Below are 24984 nucleotides of genomic sequence, written 5' to 3' on the forward strand. Positions count from 1 at the left end.
GGGTGAGGCAGATCTCTCGGTGTTGGCCAAAATGTGTTGGACCTTCGGATCTTGTTGGACTCAAACTCCCATCGGCCCCAGGCCAGCATGACCAATGGTCAGGGATTATGGGAGTTTAGTCCAACAGTGTCTGAAGAGCCCTATGGAAGCTTCCCTAGTTTAGGGATTTGCATTAAGGCAGTCTCTCTCTCTCTCTCTCTCTCTCTCTCTCTCTCTCTCTCTCTCTCTCTCACACACACACACACACACACACACACACACCAACCAAAAGAAGGTTTTCTCACTCTGGCGGCATTTATTTATATATATAATGCTTTCCTATACAAATCATAACAACAGCCTGAAAGGGGGTGGGGGTAATGGCAGGATTTGACACCCCCCAGTGACAATGTCCCTTTCCACGTTCCGTAAGACATCACCACCCATTGCAGTCCGGGGAACAAGAGGGCAGACATGAACAAACAAACGTGGCAGTCCCACCATGTCATGTTTTGCCTTGGATATAGAACTGAACATTGGAGCTTACTTCTTGAATGTCCCTGGCAAAATATCCAGGAATTGGATCTCCCAACTTTGCTCGTATTCATGGAATTTTGCTAATTCTGAGCACAGCAAGGCTGGTGTGGGAGCTAAGATGCTCTGCGACAGAAACGCAAAGATTTATGGCATCCACATGCGATCATGAATGCTGCCCAAATGTGCTTTTTATTTACTCAAATGTGCATCTGGGTGGTCATTTCATAAACTGTTTGCTGAGGCATGTCCCCAGACCACAGTGATCATTCGGCCACCAGGACAGCAAGAGCTCCTTGTGCAATTAACCATCTGGGGACAAAGCTTCACTTTCGCTGGGAGTCCCTTGCGTGCAAACAAGCGAAATATTCACCCTGTGATAAAATCAACTTGTAGCAACTTTGCTGTGTCAAAAAGGTAATGGTGCCATGCCATAAGGACTGCCGTGCTGTCCATCCTCATATCACAGGCTTCACCTCAAATTGCTTCCTCCTCCGACTCTTAGAAGCAGGGCTTTTTCCGTGGTGGCACCTTGCTTGCTGGAATGCCCTTCCAAGAGAAGCCTGCCCAACTTGTTTATTCTGTTGGAGGCTTGGAAGTGGCAGGAAAGGTGCGAAATCATTTAATAATGCTAGACCTTGAAGTGTATGTAACTGAGCTATGCCGCACGCTACCACTTCTGGGAGTCAAAAGGTTTTACTAAAAACTCCCCTGTTCACTTTGCTTGCCAATTCTATGCCACCAGGTTGAGGTTCGGGCAGTGGCAGCAACGTCTCTCCCTGTTGCTACTTGAAGCCATCCTTTCCTTTTTAGCTACTGCCGCGTGAGGCCAGGAAACACTGTCTTCCCTCTGCTTTGGCACGGCGGCATTACTACACTGCCACATCTGATTGATTATGTTGTATTTTCGGGAAGCCAAATCAGAGCGAGGGTAATGTTTTGTGCCATTGCTCTGAGCTGTCTTTGCAACATCACCATGTAGCCAAATCTGATTGGCTACATCGTGTTGTGATGAAGTCAGAGCACAGTATGGTATCATGCCATGTGGCTACAGTGGGAGAATAGTTCTAAAAAGCAAAGAGAAGCACTACAACTAGTGTCTGATGAGCAAACATTTATTCCCCTTCTTTTTGCATAGCCCCCTCCAATATCACCTGAATACTTCGTTGATTTTAAATTCTGAGCAGCCTTGAGGCCTCTTTTAGTCAAACTGGTGGAATATAGTTATGATGAACAGAGACATTTTTGCAGAAAACCAGGATCCGGCATGAAGATCCCTTGTGTATAAGTAAATGCATGAGACCTACACAGCTTTAGCTGTCCCACAGGTGGCAAAGCTCCATATCACAGGGGGTTGGACTTGATGATCCCCAGGAATCCTTTCCAAATCTGCAATTCTGTGTGCCCATTGCTCATGCATGGCAAACTCTAGCTGAGATTCATGTGATGCCCTACCCCAATATAGATGCAGTGGTACCTTGGTTTACAAACTTAATCCGTTCCAGAAGTCTGTTCTTAAACTGAAACCATTCATAAACCGAGGCACACTTTCCCTAATGAGGCCTCCCGCCGCCGGTGCCCTTCAACTGTTCGGCTTCCGTTTGTAGACCAAGGTAAAGTTCTCAAACCAGACACTATTTCCAGTTCTGCAGAGTTTGTAAACCGAATCGTTCTTAAGCCTGGACTGTTCTTAAACCAAGGTACCACTATATACAGTGGATGCTTGGGTTGCGAACATGATCCATGCGGGATGCATGTTCATAACCCACAACGTCCACAACCCACAGCAGCATGTCTGTGCATGTGCAAAGTGCAATTTAGCGCTTCTGCACATGCGCGACCGCCAAAACCCGGAAGTAACCCGTTCCAGTACTTCTGGGTTTCGGTGGTCCGCAACCCAAAAAAACACACAACCTGAAGCATCTGTAACCCGAGGTATGACTGTACCTAGTAGAGAAAATTTCACCTTGGGGAAGATGCACAGTGGAATTTTGTCTGAGTCCAGAGTTCATCTCTTTGTTCCCTCTGAGAATTTATGCTTCCTTTACGTTGCTGCACAGTTTCTAATACTGACTGACAGATCCAGAAAAGACCCTTGACTCAGACGGGGTCCCAGTTTCCCATATGACCTGTGGTCCTTGCAAGCTCTGGCCCCCTGCTCCCTTCTTCCATTTACACCCTGATCTGCACAACAGCTGATCTAAAAACCCTTTTGATTTCAAGCCAGAGACAGTCCCATAGAAATCAACGGAGAGCGCTTGGCATGATGCCAGAGGGTTATCCGCCACCCTTAGCAGGTTGTGATAATCAGCCAGCCCAGTTGGAAATGGCTTCTTGGCAGGGGGAGCTTGTCTGTGTGCTACTTGGGAAAGAATCGGCACAAAAGCTGTTATTATGTAATCCTTGTTGGGACAAAGTTAATTGTGTTTGTGCAAATCACTTAGGAACGGAGCAACAACAGGACGACTTCCATCAGAGCGGGAAGCGGACGAGGTGACACAATTCTCTCCAGGCTCTCTGCTGCTTCGGGAGCGGCCAGCTCCCCATGCAAACTGACCGTGAATCCCAAAATCCTGTGCAAGATATTAGTGGGGCTTGGGATACTGCCTTGTGCAATGCCCCCTTACTGCCTTGTGCAATGCCCCAGACCTGGCTCTGAATAGCAGCCAATATTTCTGATCCGTTCAGACTAACTTGCACATGAGAACATTTCCCAAATCCATCTACCTGAACTTTCTGCCAGTTTTTTTTTTGGGGGGGGGAGGGCTACTTTGAGCAGAAAAGTTACTTGGGAGGAGGAGGGATAGTCCAGCAGGGTAAGAGTAAAGGTCCATTCACTGGCCAGACCAGAGAGCACCCAAGAAAGGCATGGAGAGACACAATAGCCACCCTCTGCTAAGGGACTGCCTTTTTGCAGAGATTCATAGTTCCGGGCTTGGGGAAATAGCTCCTGGGGCTTAAAATTTGCTGACCTCAAATGCCAGGTGAGAAGCACAACCCAAAATGCAGCAATGAAACTGCTAGTACGTTTGCAAAGCTAAGCAGGGGCCGCTATGGTTTCAAATTGGATGGGAGACATTGTGTTGAGATTCCTGCATTGCAGGGGGTTGTAACTTCGCTTCTCGCAGTGAGGGAACCAGCAGAAGACTCTCGGAAGAGGACTTCATTGCCCATCTAGAAGCTCCCTGGGTCTTACTTTGGCTATAACTCTTTTTCTTCTTCATACTGGGTGCAAGTTCCAGACCAGCTAGTGGCAGGCAAACTTAGCCCTCCAGATGTTTTGGGACTACAACTCCCATCATCCCTGACCACTGGTCCTGTTAGCTAGGGATGATGGGAGTTGTAGTCCCAAAACAGCTGGAGGGGCCAGTTTGTCTATGCCTGGGCTAAATGACCCATGGAGGTCCCTCCCAACTCAACAATTCAATTGTTCTATTATTCTATGAAAAATGTGTTTTCCAGAGAGGCACGGCTCCCATCCCTTCCTTTGACTGACTTCAGGGGTGGGTTGCCCCTCCAGATGTTGCTGGACTCACAAACTCCCAGCAGACCCAGCCAGCAGAGCCAACAGGCAAGGAGGATGGGAGTGTCGCCCAACGACACCAATGAGACCACACATTTCCCAGTCCCACCTGCTGAAGTGCCTGATAAATGGGGTAAGTGAGGGGTGGAACTGGGGGGGGCGGGCAGGAGGTGGAGGAGAGAATAGGCATAGGTAGGTGCACAGGAGGGGGCTTTGGGGCTCATGGGGCTAGACATGGGTAATCATGGAATCATGGAATTTTCCGCTTTGTATATGAGATAGGAGGAGCTTGCCTGCCACTAGCTGGTCTGGAACTCGCACCCAGGATGGGAAAAAAAAGAGTTATAGCAAAAGCAAGACCCAGCGAGCTTCTAGATGGGCAATGAGGTCCTCTTCCGAGAGTCTTCTGCTGGTTTCCTCACTGCAAGAAGCGAAGTCACAGGGAACCAGGCAGAGGGCCTTCTCAGTAGTGGCACCTGCCCTGTGGAACGACCTCCCATCAGATGTCAAAGAGAAAAACAACTATCTGACTTTTAGAAGACATCTGAAGGCAGCCCTGTTTAGGGAAGTTTGTAATGTTTGATGTTTTATCGTGTTTTTACTATTCTCCTGGGAGTCACCCAGAGTGGCTAGGGAAACCCAGCCAGATGGATGGGATATAAATAAAATTATTATTATTATTATTTATTTATTATTATTATTATTATTATTATTATTATTATTATTATTATTAGGGATCAGTGCTCCTCGTGCCTGTAAGGTTTTTCTTGCACAGTCCCTGTGACACTGCTGTCATCAGAAATTCCAGGTCGCATTTTACCCCCCATTTAATCCAGAGTTACTGTTTCCAAGGAAAATAAGTTTTTAAAAAACCAGCAACCTGTTTGCAATATCTCGGTGGCCCATTTGCAACATTGAAGCCCCCACCCGGCTGCACCCTTCATACTCCTGTGAAACGTACAACCCTCTTGTGTTCCCAAGCAGTCTCCCGTCCCAGAACAAACTCTGCTGAGCTGGCCGGGGCAGGTGTGTTGTTCAGGGTGTTATGATCACAGACAAGCTCCCTTCTTCTCAGATGCCCAGAGAGACCCAAACAAACTGGGAAATAGACTATACAGGGGAAGCAGGCCCGGCTCAATGCACAAAATCAACACACTGAATAAACCAGGGAGCATCCGTTCCTTCGGATATCCTCCCCTTCCACCTCCAGTCTGAGAGATTTGATACACAAGCCTCTCCGTGAAAACAGTAGCTTTTCAAATGGAAGTCGCCTGCAGCAACAGGCTTGAGGGTGCATCCTCAAACTGCTGCCAGCGAAGGCTGGAAAGGATGCATCTTGCACAAGCTGTTACAGCGAAGCGTTTCATACACAAACTCTGCGTCATATGATGTTGGTCCTTAAGATTATGAGTGCCCTTTCTCTTCTGCTCTCTACCAGAAATGGAGGAAGCTTCTGGTCCTCATGAATCACTTTTAGGCTGATTTGAATATAATTAGCATAACCTAAAGAAACTTGGGGACTGCCTTTATCTACTTGTTTCATGTTTCGATCCTGAGCTTTTGCCTACCAAGTCAGGGTGGCAAACATACCCCTGCCTCTCTCCAATTTTATGAGAAAAGTTAGGTTGAGAGATAGTGGCTGGTCATCAAGTGAGCCTTGTGGACAAGCTGGTTCTCCCCAGTCAAGATCCAGTGCTCAATTTACTACCCTCCTTTGACCAACGAAACTGGCTGGCTGGACAGGAAAAATGGCCCCTGAGTGCCAGGGGGCTCCATGAGGCAAATGGTTTAGAAATTGAGGTGAATTCACACCCAACTTCATGAGGGCCCTCAAATATCCCCCTGCCATGGGAGAAGGCCAGATTGGCTAGTGTCAGGGAGGCCCACAACCCACAAGGACAACCGACTTTACCTTCCGCCCCACGGAAAACATAGGACCCACCGCTGTCACCATCAACCCTTACCCTTCGGACAGGTTTTGCAGCAGTGTCCTGGCAGCAGGATGGCGTCACTGCAAGGAGGTTTGGGGCAGTCATGCTTAATGTTCTTACAGCTGACTTTGCCTGTCGGCCTCCCACGACGATTCCTCTGCTGTGGAGGGAAAGAGAAAATATTGATGATGGAGGACATGCGTCTGAGGCATTTGCTATGCATTGCGAGCTGTGCTTCCACATCTGTGCTGGTCCTCGCAGAATATGCACCTCGTATCTCATGATCGGTTCCAGAGAAGCCTCACTTAACTCTTAAAAAAAAAGTTTATGATGCAGAGATAAGTTCTGAAAGTTGCATGCTCCATCGGCTGAAGGCATCTGCTGTTACGATAGTAAAATGCTACTGTCTATGGGTGCTCTCCAATTTCACACCAGGGAACGGTACAGTGGTACCTCGGGTTACATACGCTTCAGGTTACATACGCTTCAGGTTAAAGACTCTGCTAACCCAGAAATAGTGCTTCAGGTTAAGAACTTTGCTTCAGGATGAGAACAGAAATCGTGCTCCGGCGGTGCAGCAGCAGCAGGAGGCCCCATTAGCTAAAGTGGTGCTTCAGGTTAAGAACAGTTTCAGGTTAAGAATGGACCTCCGGAACAAATTAAGTACTTAACCCGAGGTACCACTGTAGTAGTTTACACCTGTAAAAGCATCACCGTAATGCAATTATTTACTGTTATCCGCTAACATTGCCAAACTAGTGGTTCAGAGGAGGAAAGTTGAAAGAGAGATGAGCCTTAACCCTCCAGGCTAGTGTTTCATTGCAGGTATATCCTGCAACACATTCTTGACACAATAACAGCACCATCAGTGATGCCTTTGTTCTGCTTTAGGTTGCTCTCTCCATGCTTCCCCAGGGCAACTGCATTATTGCTGTCTGGAGGGGTTGTTGCGCAACAAAAGCAGGACAAAAACAAACCAGGACATTTGTGGCTATAAAAAGCTATGGAATTATGAAAGAGGGATTGCATGTGACCAGCCTGAGAGCACCATCAGTGCAAATAGTTATAAATGTACCATTAAAAAATGGTGCATGGAGGGGCCATTAGAGGTTCATGAACTTCCCCCATCATGAATCAATATAAGAAATTCAGTGCAAATTCTGCATTCACAGAATCATGGGACTGTAGAGTCATCCAGCGCAGCCCCGTTCAATGCAGGAATCACAGCTATAGCGTCCCTGACAGGTGGATAATCCAACCTCTGTTTTAATACCTCCAATGAGGGCAAGCCCACCACCTTCCAAGGGAGTCCATTCTACCATTGAACAGCTCTTACCACCAGAAGGTTCTTCCTAACGTTTTGTGGGAATTCCCTTCCTTGTCATTTGAATCCACTGGTTTGGGTCCTCCCCTCTGAAGCAGCAGAAAACAAGCTTGCTCCCTCTTCCATCTGACAGCCCTTCAGATATTTCAAGATGGCTATCGTATCAATGCTCAGTTTTCTCTTCTCTGGGCTACCAAAGCCAAACAGTACAGTGGTACCTCGGGTTATGTACTTAATTCATTCTGGAGGTCCGTTCTTAACCTGAAGCACCACTTTACCTAATGGGGCCTCCTGCTGCTGCCGCACCGCCAGAGCACGATTTCTGTTCTCATCCTGAAGCAAAGTTCTTAATCCGAGGTACTATTTCTGGGTTAGCGGAGTCTGTAACCTGAAGCGCATGTAACCTGAGGTACCACTGTACTATCTAGGGCAGACCACAGGGCAAAGCCAATCCGTCTGTTTGCCTCTCCAATTGCACCAGAGGTGAATCCTGTGCCCCAGCACTGCCCTCTCCCTGCAGCTGGGACAAGCAGCGATGGCAGATTTACTTCAGGAAATTGTCTTGGAGCGTATCGTGCAGCAAAGGACGTGCCAGAGCATTTTGAGCTATTGCGGAAAGGAAATAATGTGACCGTGTCCAAAAGTACAGGCACTTCCCCAATAAAGGGCACCTGCAAGTGCGGTGTTTATGAGATCTGCCTTCCCAGCCTCCCTGTTATTTATGAATTTGTTTGTACCCCCACTTTTTAAAAAAGAAAAGAACAGTACATGAGGCAGCTTATGCAAAATATCATTGTTATGTACTGAGTTGAATAGGATCCAAACTGCAGCAGTCTGATTGGTCCTAGAACAATAGGATTCAGAATGCAGCAGTCTGATTGGTCCTAGAACAATGCAGCAGTATGATTGGTTGGCAGGAACCACCCAATCATGCTCCAGATAGAAGTGAATCCACAACCTGATTGGCTTACAGTAGAATTCCGGAATTAGCCAATCATGTGCAGCCCATTGTGTAAATAATGTATATAAAGCAGATACTTTGAGGGGACTTTGATTCATTCCTCCTCACCACTATGAGCTGAATAAAGAGCATGAAATCACTTTGCGACTCTGAGCATATTTCAATCATCAAAGAGCAACACGATAATTTAATACAATCTGAAAAGAAAACAATCAACAAATAGACCAATAGATAAAGAAGCTGAAGTCTGTGTGTGTGTGTGTGTGTGTGTGTGTGTGTGTGTGTGACTATCTGCATTTTGCAGGACACTATAATTTCCTGTTTTGCAGCTGATGGGGGATTAGGTGAGGGCCTTGTCCAAAAAAGACATGCAAATGACAGAACAGAATTGCAAGCCAGAGCCCCACTCTGAAATCCCAGCTCTCTGATCACTGGAGTTAGCATTAATTAGCATCATTCTTGTTATTAATAACCTGTCCTTCGCCAGAAGGTGTGACTTTAATGTCACGTCACAGCAGTATAAAACACAACATTAAAAAGTGTTTAGAATCAATAGACGAGGCCTGAGACAAGGCTCCTACACATACCTTGAAGCGATTAAGAGATTTGTGTGCATGTGTGACAGAAAGAAAAAGAAAGCAGTTTTCTACGTTACACTAAAAATGAGTGACTAAATGCACTTTTGAGCCTCTCTTGGGGAGTAATGAAGGTGGGAGGTCTGGGGTGAGCTCTTCCCGGGCCCCCCCTGCCCCAAACAGGGTAAACGCAGCTGTGTGTACGCAGAGGGGGAGATGGTTTGTTTCAAATGCATCTACCTTTAATTTCTTTCTTTTTTTGAAGAAAAAAAAAACCCACAGGAGATAATCTGGTCATGGCTCTCTTGTGGTCTCACCTAGTTTGGAACTCACTCAGTATTTGTGTGCCTGAGTAGATGTTGTCATACAGAAGAGAACAGAGTTTCCTGAACTTCCAGTTCCTAAAGCAGACCTTAGGTATTTATTTTTAAGGTGTTTTAAAGTGTGAACCGGAAGCACAGATTGTCACCCTATGAAGGGGGGGGGGGAGAGGCTTACTCGGCCAAAAGCATGGAAAAGCTGCTTGCTCTCAAAGGAGACCACCTTCTGCTTTTCCGTGTTCCTTGATTGGAAAGAGGCAAGTCCAACGCAGGGTATCATGCAATGGCTTTTAAGTTGGCTGCTTCCGGGACATGACTCTGCTTTGAGCTTAGGTAGTGGCGGCGGTGGCTGGTTCTTGCTGGGAGGAAGGCAAGGAGGCCAACAGCAGCTGGCGCCAGAGCCAATGAGAGGCAGAACCAACTAATACAGTGGTACCTCGGGTGACAAACACCTCGGGTTACAAACACCAGGTTACAGACTCTGCTAACCCAGAAGTAGTACCTTGGGTTAAGAACTTTACCTCAGGATGAGAACAGAAATTGCATGGAGGCCCCATTAGCTAAAGTGGTACCTCAGGTTAAGAACGGACCTCCGGAAAAAATTAAGTTCCTAACCAAAGGTACCATTGTACCAATTTTCCTCCCTGCTAAAAGGGCAACAAATATACAGTGGTACCTCAGGTTACATACGCTTCAGGTTACATACGCTTCAGGTTACAGACTCCGCTAACCCAGAAATAGTGCTTCAGGTTAAGAACTTTGCTTCAGGGTGAGAACAGAAATCGTGCTCCGGTGGCACGGCAGACGCAGGAGGCCCCATTAGCTAAAGTGGTGCTTCAGGTTAAGAACAGTTTCAGGTTAAGTACGGATCTCTGGAACAAATTAAGTACTTAACCCGAGGTACCACTGTAATGTTTTTTGATATCTGACAAAAACAAAGAAAGAAATACAATAACTTGGAACTGTGTGTGAAAACATTGTAGAAATAATAATACAATGAATCTAATCGGAAGCCAGATATGTTTGTTTTGTTTTGTTTTTCCTTTTTCCTTTTTCCCCTCCTTCCCACCCCCTCTTCTTCCTCTTCTCTTTTCCTTTTTGTGCCCCCTTTCTTGGCCTTTCTCTTTTTGATATGTTAGAAAGAGACAAAGAGATAAAAGTGTAATATGAAAACTTCAGTAAGTTAAAAGTGATGTTGTGTAATTTTTCTGTTACTATTTATATATTCTTAAAATTGGTTAATTGTAATGAATTGATGTAGCAACTACTGTGGTTTTTTCCTTTGTTATTGTTGAATTATAAATAAAGTATTATTCTTTAAAATAAATTAAAAAAGGGCAACAGTGAGACTTAAGGAGGAGGAATCAGACAGGCAGCACTACGCCTTGGGTGGGTTGCAAGCAGAGGTGTAGTGGTCCAGAGAGTGGGGGCAGCCCTGTATTGTGATGTTTTTAATGTTTGATGTTTCAATATTTTTTATATGTGCTGCAAGCCGCCCCGAGTGGCTGGGGAAACCCAGCCGGATGGGTGGGATATAAATAATAAAATTATTATTATCATCATCATAGGTGGAGGATGGGGGGGGAGGTGAGTTTGTGCTGAAATCAGCCTACAGCACCAAGGGGAAAGTCCCAGTTTTAGCTCCGCCCATCTCTGGCCCCTGGCCCCACCCACTGGTACTCTGTGGCCCCCCCAAAAGGTTGCTCGGAAGGGAATGTGGCCCCTGTGGTGGAGAAGGTTCCCCAGTCCTGCTGGGGGGTTCTGCAGCAACCCCCTCCCACATCTGGAAAAAGAGAGAGAGAGAAAAGAATTGGAAATAACCACTTACTGGCTCGCAGGAGCAGACCACGCAGTGCATGATGCCAAAAGGCTCGCCCAAGTCTGGATGCCAAGAGTCCTCCAGGGCATAGGATCTGCCACCGAAAGAGCAGCCTAAAAGAAATTGGGGAGGGGGGATAGAGGAAGAGTCTTGAGTGCTCCTGAAAGCCTCATATGAAGTTGCCTCTATAAAAATAACCATATTTATTGATTTTGCACCAAAAAAACAGATTTTGGTATAGACCATAAATTACTTTATCCATTGACTTACCATACCCCATTTCCATGGTTTCCTTAAAGGATGCATATTTCATGTATAATATTCATTGCATCCATTCTAACCTATTCATCTTAATAAATAATGCTGGTGCTCCTATTTCAAATTCTGCTGTCTCTCATCTTTGCTGTTAATCTTGCCAGGTCCACATAACTCCATCATTTTCAAAAGCCTTATCCCCGAGTCAGGCCACTGAGCCACTCAGCTGAGCACTGACTGGCAGCTGCTATCTGAATCCAGCCCCAAATCTGCTGTTTCTGATCCTTTTAACTGGAGGTGCTTCCAATTGGCCCTTGCAAGCCTCCTGCCTGCACCTTCCAGCTCCATGTGAACCCCTTTAAGCTGTGATAGGAATTTTGAGGTCTTAGATATATGTTAAATGTTCATAAGTGCACCAACCAAGCACGTACATAGATCAGCACAAGAAGACCGACCTGAAAACCATCATCCAGCATCATAAATGGCTCAGGACCGCAATACCTCAAGGACCACATCTCTCCATATGAACCAACCTGGACCCTGACATCAGCTTCTGAGGCCCTTCTTCACCTCAGGTCTGCAGGAAATGTACATGGTCTTCCAGCTGCCTGCACCCCCCTCCAAATAAATCAGTTCCCTAAAAGCACAGGCTGTCTGCTGACTCACCCAGGTCCACCCAGCAACCTCCAGCGCCTGCCCCGCCCTCCAGAGCCCTGCCCTCAAGGCTTCCTTTTTTAGAATCACAGAACTGTCAATTTGGAAGGGACCCCGTGGGTCATCTAGTCCAACCCCCGCAATGCAGGAATATGCAGTTGTCCCATATGAGGATTGAACTTGCAACCTTGGCGAGCACCATGCTCTAACCAACTGAGCTGTCCAGTTCAATTAGGACTCAACAGAGTTTATAACCTTCAAACTTCTTCTCAGGGCCAAAAAAGCAGCGATGAAGGAAAGAGCAACTGTGGGCATCCAATTCATCAGCTGGAAAAATAAAAATGTGGCTCCCCTCTACAGTGGCGTAGCGTGGGGGGTGCAGGGGGGCCGGCCGCACCGGGCGCAACATCTGGGGCTTAGGCTTAGGGGGCGCAAATCCACGGGTTGGGGGCGCAAATCCATGGGTTAGGGGGCACAAATTACTTGCCTTGCCCCGGGTGCTGACAACCCACGCTACGCCACTGCCCCTCTACAATTATTGGCTTGAAGACTTATACAAACTCACAACATATGAACAACTTGCGTATAAACGCAGACTTGCCATGGTCAAATTCAGTGATATTTGGAATCCATTCTTGCAAATACTGTAATAGGTTAAGATCTGGTGAAGTACAATAACAACCTTGTAAAATATAGTTTTGGGGGTCCCCCCCTCTTTATTTTCTCTTCTACACAGGTTCTGTTCCTCCTATTTCTTTCTCTCTCTCTTCTCTATGTCTCAAAATGTTTAGTGCACATATAATTATGTACTTTTTGAACTTATAATAAAGATGTTTAAAATTAAACAAAAAAAAAAGAGCAACTGCAGGCATGGACAGGAGTACATTTACCCATTACTGATCAGACAAACCCAATTTGGAATCAGGAACCAGAGCTTCCAGTTGCAAAGGGTGTGTTTAATAATGAGCAGACTTAACAATGGATTCCTATGCATATTTAACTCGGAAGTAAGTCCGCCCATTCTCAATGGGGTTCACCACTTTCAGGGACAGGATTTCAGCCCTAGGCCCAAGCATCACCCCTTTCCCAAACATTCTCTATTTCACATCTCATGCATGCAGTTCCCAATCCACCCTCGTGCCTCTTAATTCCTTCCTCCATGTACCCTAACCCACCACCTGCAGCCTATGTAGACCTGCCGCATGCATGGGCATTATTAAGCAGTGGGTTGACAAAGCAGACGACAGAGATTCCTCCAAGTAGTTCTTTACTTACATAAAAGGCATAGACAGTGCTTTTTTCGGGGGGGGGCGGGTTGCAGGGGTACACATACCCCTAAACATTTTGTGAATCTAAGTTTGGCCTCATTAAGGGGCAGTATTTCAATATGAGTAGGAAAATGAGAGTACCCCTAAGCAATTTTTTTTAGAAAAAAAGCACTGGGCATAGACAAGGGGGGCAGGGGGGCAGCTCCCCCTCCCCCAAATCAAGTAGAACAATAGAAATACTTAACTAACTGACCAATCACGTCAGTTCTGCCCCCAAAAAGTCCTGCCCCCCCAACAAAAATTCTGACAACGCCTAATAATTTATATACTTGCTATGTACTGTAAATGCTGACTGGGTGCTCTCTAATAGGACCATTAAAGACAGTGTGGTGTGGTGGTTAAAGTGCTGTACTCACACCTGGGGGGGGCTAGGGTTCAAATCCCCACTTGGCCACAGAGCTCACTGGGTGACTTTGGACCAATTACTGCCTCTTAGCCTCTCCTACCTCACAGGGTTGTTGTAAGGATGAACAATTATAATACTAGGAAACAAAAAGGCAGGTCCCTGCCTCAAGGAACATACAAAACTAAATAAACGAGATAAATAAATAAATTTCCAAGGCAGGAGAGGAATGGAACGAGAAGAGGTACATGAATAAATAAGGGGATTAATTTGGATTTTGATATGTTTCATGTCAATGTGGTTTTTTTCAGTTGGTACTTTTAATGAATGATTTTAATGGAGAGGATTTGTTGATTAAGTGATATATATATAAATCTTGCTCAATAAAATAAATATGCATTTCAGTTAGAATCCTAGAATTGTAGAGTTGGAAGGGACCCCGAGGGTCATCTAGTCCAGCCCCCTGCAACGCAGGAATCTTTTTGCCAAACGTGAGGCTCAAACCGGAGAGTTTCACACTCTACCGACTGTTACAACCGCTTAGGCTGCCTTGATATAGTTGAGCTGGTGATCCCTCCCCAATTTCTTTCCTCCACGTTCCTTCCTCCCCTGATTAAAAATAAAATAAAATCTTTGGAGATTTAAATTTGATGGGAAGTCCACTTTCTCTGCTCAAGGAGCGCATTTTCCCAACAAGTGATCCATCAGGGCTGCTGCATAATCTTAGGGACACCTAATGTGCCTCGCCAGCTCTTCACCTGTTCCAGGACTGAGCCTTAAAGGTGAAAGTCTGTGACTTGTGCGCAGCTATGCCTGCTGAGTGGTGCCTCGACCCGCTTGGCATGCCTGCAACCTCACAGCACCCAGGACTGCACATCTAGAACACTGAACGAGTGTGGGTGTCTTGTGTGGAATAGCTCTGGGCAAAGCCTTGGGGGGTGGGGTTGCCGGGCAAGAAACTTTTCTTCCTACCCAAATTCGTGCCATCTGCTGCGTTTGGTGCCTCGCGTTGCACGCTGGCCCCTTTCTCACACACGCACACACCCGAGTCACTCTCTCACACAGCAGGCATTCCTGCACCCACAACCATTCCCCGTCTGTCCCACTTGGAAGCGCGTTTCTCGCCCGTCGGCAACCCGCCCGCGTTTGTCCGAGCGGCCCGGGAGGCTTCCCAAACGCCCGCGTCCCCGTCCACCGCCCGCCTCGACGTGGTTGCCGCCCGGCCAAGAGGTGCGGGCAAGGGGTCTTCGAAATGCGTCCGTGGGAAGCAGCTGGGAGGCTCGCCTGCCGCTGCCCGGGCAGCTGTGCCAACCAAGCAAGGGAGACAGGGCTGGGTCAGGATGCGCCCTTCCGAGGGGTGGGGGGTGCCGTGCCCATCTCCTGCAAAGAAGCCTCCGCCACCCGGGCGTCCCAGGGAGGAGGAGGAGGAGGAGGAGGGTCCTACCTGCCGCCCCCTTGGAGGGTAGAGGGTCCGCCGATTCGGGCTGGATGGGCAAGAGGGGCTTAGGCGGGCGCGGGGCTGAGCCGTGGCCCGGCCACACGAGGGCGAGCGGCGGCAGGAGCAGCAGCAGCAGCGCCGCGCCCAGGAGGGTCATCGCGGCGAGGCGAGCGCGGGATCCCGGAGCGAGTCACCGTCCCGTCTGGCCCCGGCGGCCTTTATAGGCGCCGGCTTGGGCCAAGCGGCGCGGAGGGGGCATCTCCTCGAGCAAACAAAGGCGGCGGCACATCGCGGCCCCGGCAGGGGGCCCGCTCAGCACCGCCGCGGGGGGTGGGGGGTGGGGAGAGGGGGGAAGGATCGGGGAGGCGGCGGCGACGGATTGGGCCCCCTCCCACCGCCTCCGCCTCTCGCCCTCCGCGCTGTCCTGGACGGGACGTCCTCTCGTCGGCACGGGAGGGAGGGAGGTTGCCTGGCCCGCCGCAGCTCCGGTCCCTCCCGGGCTCCGCTGCTGCGGGAGGACGAGGGCGCCGCCGCGGGACGGGCAGGGCTAGGCAGGGCGCCCGACGGCGCGGGAGGAGAAGCGCGGCGAGGAAAGGAAACGGGCGGGAGGCGGAGAGGAAAAGCTCCGCCCGCGGTGCTGGGCGGAGGCGGAGGAGCCACCGCGCGGCGCACACGGCGCTGGGTCCTCCGCGCCCTCACCTGGGCTTGCCCGCCTTCCCTGCACCCATCCACGGTGAACGGATCTCCCCCGTCAAAGTTGCTGGGGAGGGGGCTGTGCAACTACAGCCTCCCTCACAAATCCCGAAAATCTTTTCCCGTGGGTACACGAGTCACCCACCCCGACGAATTCCTTGCCACAGGGGCCCGCTTGCGCCCCCAGCGCGTCCCAGTATTCTTATAAATATAGTATATAGTATGTTGAACTCTGAATATCACCCCACTCCATAGCAAGCTCCCCTTCATTGCCACAATCTGGCCAGAAAGGCTTTGAAACATGAAGGACAGCCCTGCAGGATCAGGCCCATCTCATCCAGTATCCGTGATCAGCTCCCCTCCTGCCCTTTCCACCGTTGGTGCCCCAAACAGTGGCCTCATGCCACCCACCTGCCTTCTGCTGCGTGGGCATGAGGTTATGCTACAATTCCCACAATGCTCACACTCAGACGTGAAATTGTTGAATGGTTACTTTAAATGTAAAGGTTCATCATTGTGCCACCCGATGTGTATGTCTTTAAGGGGCCAGAGCAAGGGCCAGAGCAAAATAACGAGACCCAGCTTTACAGCTGTGAAATATAGCAGGTGCTGCTGAGTTGTATTGATTAAGCTGTGTCAGCATTTGGGTGTAGTATATAAGGAGCAGCACCTAGCTTTCCCATTACCCTGGGGGATGGGTTGGTGGTTGGGTCATGGTTGCTGTTATTATCTTTAGTGTAAAAGGAGTTTTTGTTATTGTTATTAAAACCTTGTTTAAGTTATTTTTGAGTCCCTTTTTAATGCATGATCTCCCCAGCAAGCTCTCTGCAGCGTTACTAAACTGCAAATAGCCAACAGAAATGTCCCTCATATCTTGCACCCTAAGACTCACACTCTCTCCCAGCAAATCATCCCTCAGCAGTCCTTCCCAAAGGGGTCTCCTCCTTCAGCTCCCTGAAAGCTAGGCTGGGGCCCTTGAGATGTCAATCTTGAAGTGACACTGCAGCTGGCTGCATAGAATCTACTCCTGCATCTCATTGGAAGAAACTGGATAAATTCTCCAGCAGGGGGCGAGTGGAGCTCTCCGTGACTGATCACCTGTGAGGAGAAGGTTTTGGGTGGGGAAAGAGGCCAGAATCAAATGATGGAAGTCGAGCAATGACATGTTAAAGCTAATATGATTTGAAGCTTTGGGATTTTGGGACGCAGGGGAGAAAAGGACTCTGGCTCTGGTAGAAGTCCGCGTTTTGCATGCAAAAGATCCCAGGCTGAATTCCTGACATCTGGGAACAACTTCTGCTTCAGCCCTTGAAGAACTGTGGCTAGTAAAGTCAAAGGCTGGGCAGACAAATTGCCCAAAATCTCAGAGATTTTGCAACACTGAGCTAGATGCACGAACATTAAGCAGGCCCATGGGACACATGCATTTGCATTCAATTTACATATCTTCATTCACTGATATCACAGCCATTGCTGATTGGGTGGTGCTGTGCTTGGCTCTGCCTACTACAGCTTCCACCGGCAGGCCAGAAGCATGGGAAATGGATCAGCATTTTGGTGCAAATCCTTCCTAACACACGTGTTTTTATACAGCTTAATTAATTAATTAATTAATTACATTTGTAATTATCCAAAGATCCCAGGGCGGTTCACGACAGAAAAATATTCACCTTTTTCTGCAAAGCAATTTCCCCTGATGTAATGCATTTGTGTATGTTACGTTCACAAATATGTGCATTTTTTTATTTACCAGGGAATACGCACTTTTGTACATGTTGCTTGTACATGGAGCACTGCCTTGCAAAATTTGGAAAAGTGCAAATTGCGTAGGGTAGCTGTGTTTCAGTTTCTGCGTTGCTTCAGAATGTGGGAGGTAGCTAGGTTGGCCTTTCTGTGTGAGCTATTTCGCCTTCCTCTCCCATCCCAACGCAACAACCCCACTGTATCATACGCAGGTTGTACTGAGGCTTAGAAAAATCATTTTAAGGGTAGGGAGAGAGAGAGAAGAGAGAGAGACCCACAAGGACTGTCCCACCATCCTCTCTGTAGGAAAAAAAAACAAGCAGCCTACTGAAGCCTCAAAACCAGCAGATGCTTTGAAAGCTGCAGCCTTGGTGAGTCACGGGGGGGGGGGCGGGGAGCCATACTCCTCTGCTGCATATCCCTGGGCAAGGAATCAAGCCTTTTTTCCAACACTTCTCCCTCCCCTAGAACCAAGTAACTAGGTTGACTGGACTGAGGCCTGCTGCCTTGAGAGATAATTTCAGTAAAACAGGGAGCGAGAGAGATCTAATAATTCACATTAGACATGGGAATTTTGGATTCTGTGGCAATATTTGCACATCTGAAGCCCAGTCGCAAGGTAACCGAGGGGAGGTGCGGGAGTGGAAGTGGGGAAGAGAGGGACAAGGCTGAGCCGAGGATGATGGTGCAGGAGGGAACCAGCTGTGTTTTGTCTGAAACACATGGACTTAATATTATTTTCCTCATATTCAGCATGATTGAGCTATGCCCTGGGATTGCCTGTAGGAACTTCCTGTGAAGTAACATGGTGGGCTGAGGAGGGAGGGAGGGAGGCATTCGCCAGGTGTTCAGGAGCAAAGGACTTTGGGGAGAGGACGACGGGCTATTCGTTTTATTTCTTTGGTTTTTCCCCCCTCCTTCTTAATTATAGAAAACACACCCTCACCCGATCCTCAAAAGTAATAAAAAATACCTACGGGTTTTTAAAAACACCCAATAAAAAGATCCAGCTTGTTTTCTGCCAACAAATGCAAATATCATCACTTCTGGGATGTATGGGGTGTTAGGGGAGGGCTAGTACCTCTGGTGGGGGGGCGCTTTGCATTCCTTCTGGGGTCCTTTGTCCACCTTTGGTCCCCACCCTGCACTCAGCTCTCACCTGGGGCTCCTAGAAGCTGTCAGCATGCAGCAGTGACTACACCCCTGGAATGGCTTCAATTATGTGGGGTGGGGCTTAGCTGCACCCCCCCAATATTTTATTCAAGTTGGCATCCCTGAAGGGGAGGTATAATAGTACTGAGTGGTGTAAGGCTTTATAGGTAAAAAACCAGCATCGTGGCGCATCTCAGGCCAACTTCCAGGACAATATTATTACTATTTACTGCACGTCCCAATTTGCTCAGCAGAATTTGCTCCCTTGCAATTGCACAGAGGTTTGCAGCTTTAAAGGGTAATTTTTCCATGCTGAACTGACGTTTGGTTAGGTCCTGAGAATTCTCTGTTACGTTAGAGAGCCTTTCCTACCAAAAGAAAACAGCTGTTTTAGCAACCTGTTTTAGCCCTCTGATGCAACGCGGTAGGAATTTTAAGCAAGCCTGCTGGCTTCGCTGACTTCACTCTGTTTCCCTTTGTGAAGAATATATATATCATCGTCGAAAGTGAGATTGCTCGGAGTTTATTTGTTGAGTCAGATGTTTTGATTCTGTCTACTTAATTTAACATGGCAACCTCCTCTGGGCAGGGACAGAATGAATGGTTCATGTTTTATGGCACTTCGAGAGCAACTAACCATCACTTGCAGTGCTGTTAAAATTCTTGCAGAAACACATCTGCATGGAAATCATCTACAGATAGATCTCCATGCAAGGCTAACAAGTACAGATAGATGGTCAGTCCATGAGCTTGAGCTGGGAAGCAACAATGGGCCACTGATTCCTAGTGTTGGATCATCACATGCACAAGGCATGAAATATATGCACTAACTACTGCATAGTGAATTCTGATTTTACATTTTCATCCGACTTTCATTTTCATTGCATTGAGTTACTCATACACCACTTAGAGGCAGTTGTAATTAAGTAGTAGAAAAACTTTTGAAATAAATTTACTGATTATTTATCTTATTTCACAAACTTTATATACTGCCTGGTTGTAAAAAAACAAACAAACCTGGGAGTGGCTGCCGAAACCACATAACACCAATCCTGAAAGACCTACATTGACTCCCACTACGTTTCCAAGCACAATTCAAAGTGTTGGTGCTGACCTTTAAAGCCCTAAATGGCCTCGGTCCTGTATACCTGAAGGAGCATCTCCACCCTCATCACTCAGCCCAGACACTGAGGTCCAGCTCTGAGGTTCTTCTGGTGGTTCCCTCACTGCGAGAAGTGAGGTTACAGGGAACCAGGCAGAGGGCCTTTTCGGTAGTGGTGCCCGCCCTGTGGAACACCCTCCCACTGGATGTGAAGGAAATAAAAAACTATCTGACTTTTAGAAGACATCTGAAGGCAGCCCTGTTTAGGGAAGGTTTTAATGTTTGATGTTTCATCGTGTTTTTAATTTTCTGTTGGGAGCCGCCCAGAGTTGCTGAGGAAACCCAGCCAGATGGACGGGGTATAAATAATAAGTTATTGTTATTGTTATTATACAAAAAGAATAAAGCAGTGACATTATTGGTAAAAACAGTTAAAAGCAACTGTTTAAAACTCTCAAAAATATTGCTTGCATGCATATCCCAGGTTTCCTGAAGTAAACAGTACATAGACAGATACATAAGACAATGCATATATTTGTATACAAATGTGTATGTATTGCTATAAAATTATGTTGCATAAATATAGTACAGCATGGGATTATATGTATATAGCGGTGTTTGTGTGTATAAAATTTTGTGTATGATTTTGCATATAATTAATTGCACATGAGATGATTGCAAATCACCACTGGAGACAGGTAGGATGAAAAGAATGAATCGAGTCTTAAGCACCTTTCCACCTGCTTTAGTAAAAATAAATCCAAAAAAATTATACATTACCCTGTGGGCAGGACCCTACATCTGGCTTTGATGAACTTCTTCTCAAACCAAGATTTGGAAAGGAAAAACAAAGCTATAGCAGGCCACATACTGATGGCAGCCAGAATGACTTTGGCCAAGCGCTGGAAAGACTTGAAGTCCACATCGCTGGAGGAGTGGTATAACAAAGTGTAGAATTTAGCATCAGTAAAGAAATTAACACAAAAGCATGGAATGCTGAAAGATCTCTCAAAATCAGACGAGTTTAATTCGCATTACCATTTTTTTAGTTTTTATTCTTCGTCATCCTATGCAAGGATCTGGAATGTGTAACGATCCCAGTGGTCCTTTGCTTTTATAGCATATGATTTCATCTTAAACTTTCATTTTGGAAGATTCATGTAGTACCATCTACACCTGTTTCCAAATCTGGTTTTCTCTTGTGTGCTCGTTTGTAGAGGGATCTGTTTATTTCCTCAGTTGTCGGTTATCTTTTCCTGCCTTTATCATATTTGCCTGGGACACCCAAAATTAAAATCCATAAAGATTGTTAATAATTTTTCTTTAAAAGAATCTCTCCACTTCTATTGAATATACACTTTCCAGAGGGCCATATAATACACTCTCCCAAAATCTTCTCCTGAATGTGTAAAAGGCAGAATAATAATAATAATAATAATAATAATAATAATAATAATAATAAATTAAAAAATGCCTCTTTTTATGGAGAGTTTTCTAATTTGCCTTGTTCGATAAAGGCAGCAGGCCACACTCCTGAGTCATTCATAAAAAAGTTCTCTCCCCTATTTCCCGCTCTGGGTCTTGATTTGGCATCCCTGGGAGATCAAAGTGGGACAGCTGTTCCCCTTTTCCTGTGTGCCTTTTGCAGCTGCCCGTGGGGGTTCCCCTCTCTCCGTAACCAGGAAGGGGGTTTGTTTGGCCATGGGATTAATGGATGCATTAGAAAGGGATGCTTTAATGACACTGGCTGTGCCCAGGGAATTGTGTTTGCCAGGCAATTGGGTTCCCAGCCTCACCTCCCTGGGAGGGAGCCCTGCCACACAAGCAGCCCAGGAGACGGAGGCAAATATTTGGGCCTGGGTGGGTTTCGCAGAAGTGTGAGAAGGAATTCCGCTCTTGCTCTCCACTCCTTTAAAACACATTCACACACTCGATTAACCAGATGCTCCAACTGTCCTTGTTTAAAGAAGATGGTTCCTATTCTTTAGCTTCCTGCTGGATCTCCATTTTAAGCCCCCTCTGGGTGATACTTGCTAAAAAGTGTTATTAGCATGAGTCGCAAGAGGTGGTATTCTTCAGGGGTTAGCTCCTTCCCCAGGCTCTCTCGAAGCTAACAGTGCAATCCTGTGCACGCCATCGCTCAGGAACAGATCCCCGGTAAGGGCGTACATAGGATTTGCAGAGTTGTGCAATGCAATGCAGCCTGTCTCTAGTGCACAGGCGCCATCAGTGCACACATGTGAACATTACATGGCCATACAGCACAACAGCGCCAACCTAGCAGTTCGGAAGCACGTCAAAGTTCAAGTAGATAAATAGGTACCGCTTCAGCGGGAAGGTAAATGGCGTTTCCGTGCGCTGCTCTGGTTCGGCAAAAGCGGCTTAGTCACGCTGGCCACATGACCCAGAAGCTGTACGCCGGCTCCTTCGGCCAATAAAGCGAGATGAGCGCCGCAACCCCAGAGTCGGTCATGACTGGACCTAATGGTCAGGGGTCCCTTTACCTTTACAGCGCAACAGCCCTCTATCATCTCAAAGGCTCCTGGGTCTTTTAAACCGTTGAGAGCAAAGGACTGTAGGGCTGGGTTGCAGCCACACCTTAAGTTTAAAGCTCATTCAATGTAAATTGAAAGCACACGGCTGCCCCAAATAATCCTGTGCCCCCATAGATCCATAATTCCCAGCGTTCTTAGCAAACTAGTGTTCCCAGGAGTCTTTGTTGGGTGCTTTCAATGTGCATTGATTGTGCCTTAAATATATGCTATGGATGCTATCTCCCTCCAGTGCATCCTTTAGCTTAAAGAAGGTGTGGGACCTGCAACAAAGTTTTGCAGTGTAGAGCACTCTTCTTCAGTGGGCAAGCCAGCCCTGCTCTCTTACCAGATACTCTTTTTCATTCCCCTTTTCACCCTTGTGTGTGGAACATGCTCTTATGGCCATCTGTGACAGGCGCTCAGGGAACAAGACTCCCCAATGCCCCGGCCAATCAGAGGAGGGAATGCTGAGAGAGATGAGCCCAACAGCCTGACCTGGGGAAAGGCAACTTCAGAGGTTCGTACCTCTGCAATCTGCTAGTTTATGGAAAGCTGCATTCCTTTCCTCCTCTCCAACAATAACAAGGCATTGTGATATTATCCAGATTTTCTGCTCAAAGATAATTAAACAATATGCATTTCCTGCTTACTGAGATCATAATAAGCAGTCAGATTCCCCAGAGCTGTTGCTAGGCAGGGTGGGGTGGAGGGGCTTGCAGAGGGGCAGAGCCTGTAGCATACCTAACCTCTGAGCTGTTCAGAGACCCTCCAACCCCACCTCTCTCTCTCTCTTTTCCAGATGCAACCTAGCAACTTTCTGCTCCTCTCTGCCGCTCACCTGCCTCTCACACCTTTGCCAGCATGACATGTGAAATTCGGCATACTTGAGGTTGCAACCCTATGCACACTTACACGGGAGTAAGTCCTGGTGCATTCAGTGGATTTATTATTCAACAGACACAATTTCTAGAAAAAAAACAATGCAGTAAAGAACCAACAGGAAAACAGTTTCCCAAAAGCTTATAGGGGCAACCTGTTTGTAGAGCATTCGCTCTGATTTGCTTGCATAACCCTATGCAGAGGTTAAACGATGTTCGGTCTTTATTGCACATTTGTTCTGATTTGTTTCTAGGTGGGTTATATGGCAATGAGCACCCACCCTGATTTTCTTCCGGGGTGTTTATACATCTTTCCATTAAACATTTCTTCATCTCACACTTTCCATCACCTCTCCCCATCACTTTCCTAACTGCAAAAGCTCCGATTATTTTTTAAGGAGGATTTGCTGTGCTGGGGTGACGGAGTGCTTTGGTCCACTTCAATTGCCCAAGCCTAAATTCCCTGGCGTGTTGCGTACATAAAGAAAGTTCTGTCCCTCTTTGGCACCAATTGGCCGACTATGCCCAGGAGAAAGGCCTCTGGTTTCTTCAGGAGGGTATATTTAAATACCTTTTTCATTTCATTATAGATCATCTCCCAGAAAGCAAGAATACTGATTGCAAAGTATTGGAAGACACAAGATTTACCCACCCTGGAAGAGTGGCAGATGAAGGTGATGGACTATATGGAATTGGCAGAAATGACTGGCAGAATCCGAGACCTGGGAGAAGAGTTGGTGGAAGAAGACTGGAAGAAATTTAAAGACTATCTGCAGAAACACTGTAAAATTAATGAATGTTAAAATGATGTTGGATTGAAAATAAGTGGCATTAGCAACAAAGTTAACAAGAGTATGCAAAATTGAACTGATAATGGATGAAAATATAGAGTTATACAGTAATATGTTAAGATACAGAGTTAAGATAAACGAAAGAGGGTAAGGATTTGCTGATTTGATAATTTAAATGGGGATACAAAAAGGGGAGGTGTGAGGAGGCCAAGGAAATAAGATAATGAGTTAGGGTTACAAAAATGGATTTGTTTTTACTCTTCTTTTTATTTTATTTTATGTATTTTTCTATGGTTTTTTTTTGTATTTCTTTCTTTTTATATGATTTCTTAAATTTATGTTTTTGTAAAACTTCAATAAATATCCTTTAAAAAATAAATAAATTCCCTGGCGTGTCCTTGAACACTAACCACAAAAGAAATGACAGTCTGGAGGTCTACTGAGATGCATTTGGGAAGGACATGCCATCCCCCGCCAGGTAAACACTGGAATGACTTGCTATCCAGTCCTGTAGACATTTAGTCAGAAACAAGCTCCTTTGAATAAGTGTGCATGCACAAGAAAGCTTATACCCAGAGCAAATGTAGTTGGTCTCGAAGGTGCTACTGGACAATTTTTTATTTTTTTTATTTATTTCGACTGTGTCAGACCAACACGGCTACCTACCTGAACCAAGCTCCACCATGTTCAATGGCACTTCCTCCCTAGTGACTCTGCTATCATTACAGCCTGCTGTCACCTGCCGGGTTTTAACAATGTTCTTGTTAAATATTCCCAAGCTAGAGCGAGCCTGTTTCAGACCTTATGGGGAAGCACAGGCTTCTGTGTGGATTCACCTAATGACTGCTAATGTGCCATTTTGCAAATGCAAAATCTGAGTGTGTGTTTTTAGGCTGGAGGAGGCAAGACTGATTTAAAAAAGAAGAGGATCTGCAACAAAACGTTGCAGTGGATCCTCACTTTGCAACAGGAAAGCTCGTGCTCACAGCCATACTCTCCTGCAAGGTGTCTCGTTCCATCTCCCTGCTTTCTGTTTCCCTTTTCCAACCAACGCACACCATTCTGTGACCACTGAGCATGTGTGCTACTGCTCTTTGGGCTGTTTAG

General features: G+C 46.7%; 1 protein-coding gene across 1 annotated transcript in view; it reads right to left on the reverse strand.

Moving 5' to 3' along the window:
• The window catches only part of CHRD (chordin), a 48370-nt gene extending 32833 nt beyond the window's left edge, over positions 1–15537 (reverse strand). Inside the window, exons 1-3 of the mRNA XM_083612766.1 lie at positions 14991–15537; positions 10976–11079; positions 6001–6127 (exon numbers count right to left, since the gene is read on the reverse strand). Of these exons, the coding sequence (XP_083468892.1) occupies positions 6001–6127; positions 10976–11079; positions 14991–15141 (382 nt within the window). The 5' untranslated portion in view covers positions 15142–15537. The remainder of the gene's footprint in view (positions 1–6000; positions 6128–10975; positions 11080–14990) is intronic.
• Positions 15538–24984: the final 9447 nt, after the last annotated feature.

This window comes from Podarcis filfolensis, assembly GCF_964270895.1.
Source record: "Podarcis filfolensis genome assembly, chromosome: 5".
Lineage (NCBI taxonomy): Eukaryota > Metazoa > Chordata > Lepidosauria > Squamata > Lacertidae > Podarcis > Podarcis filfolensis.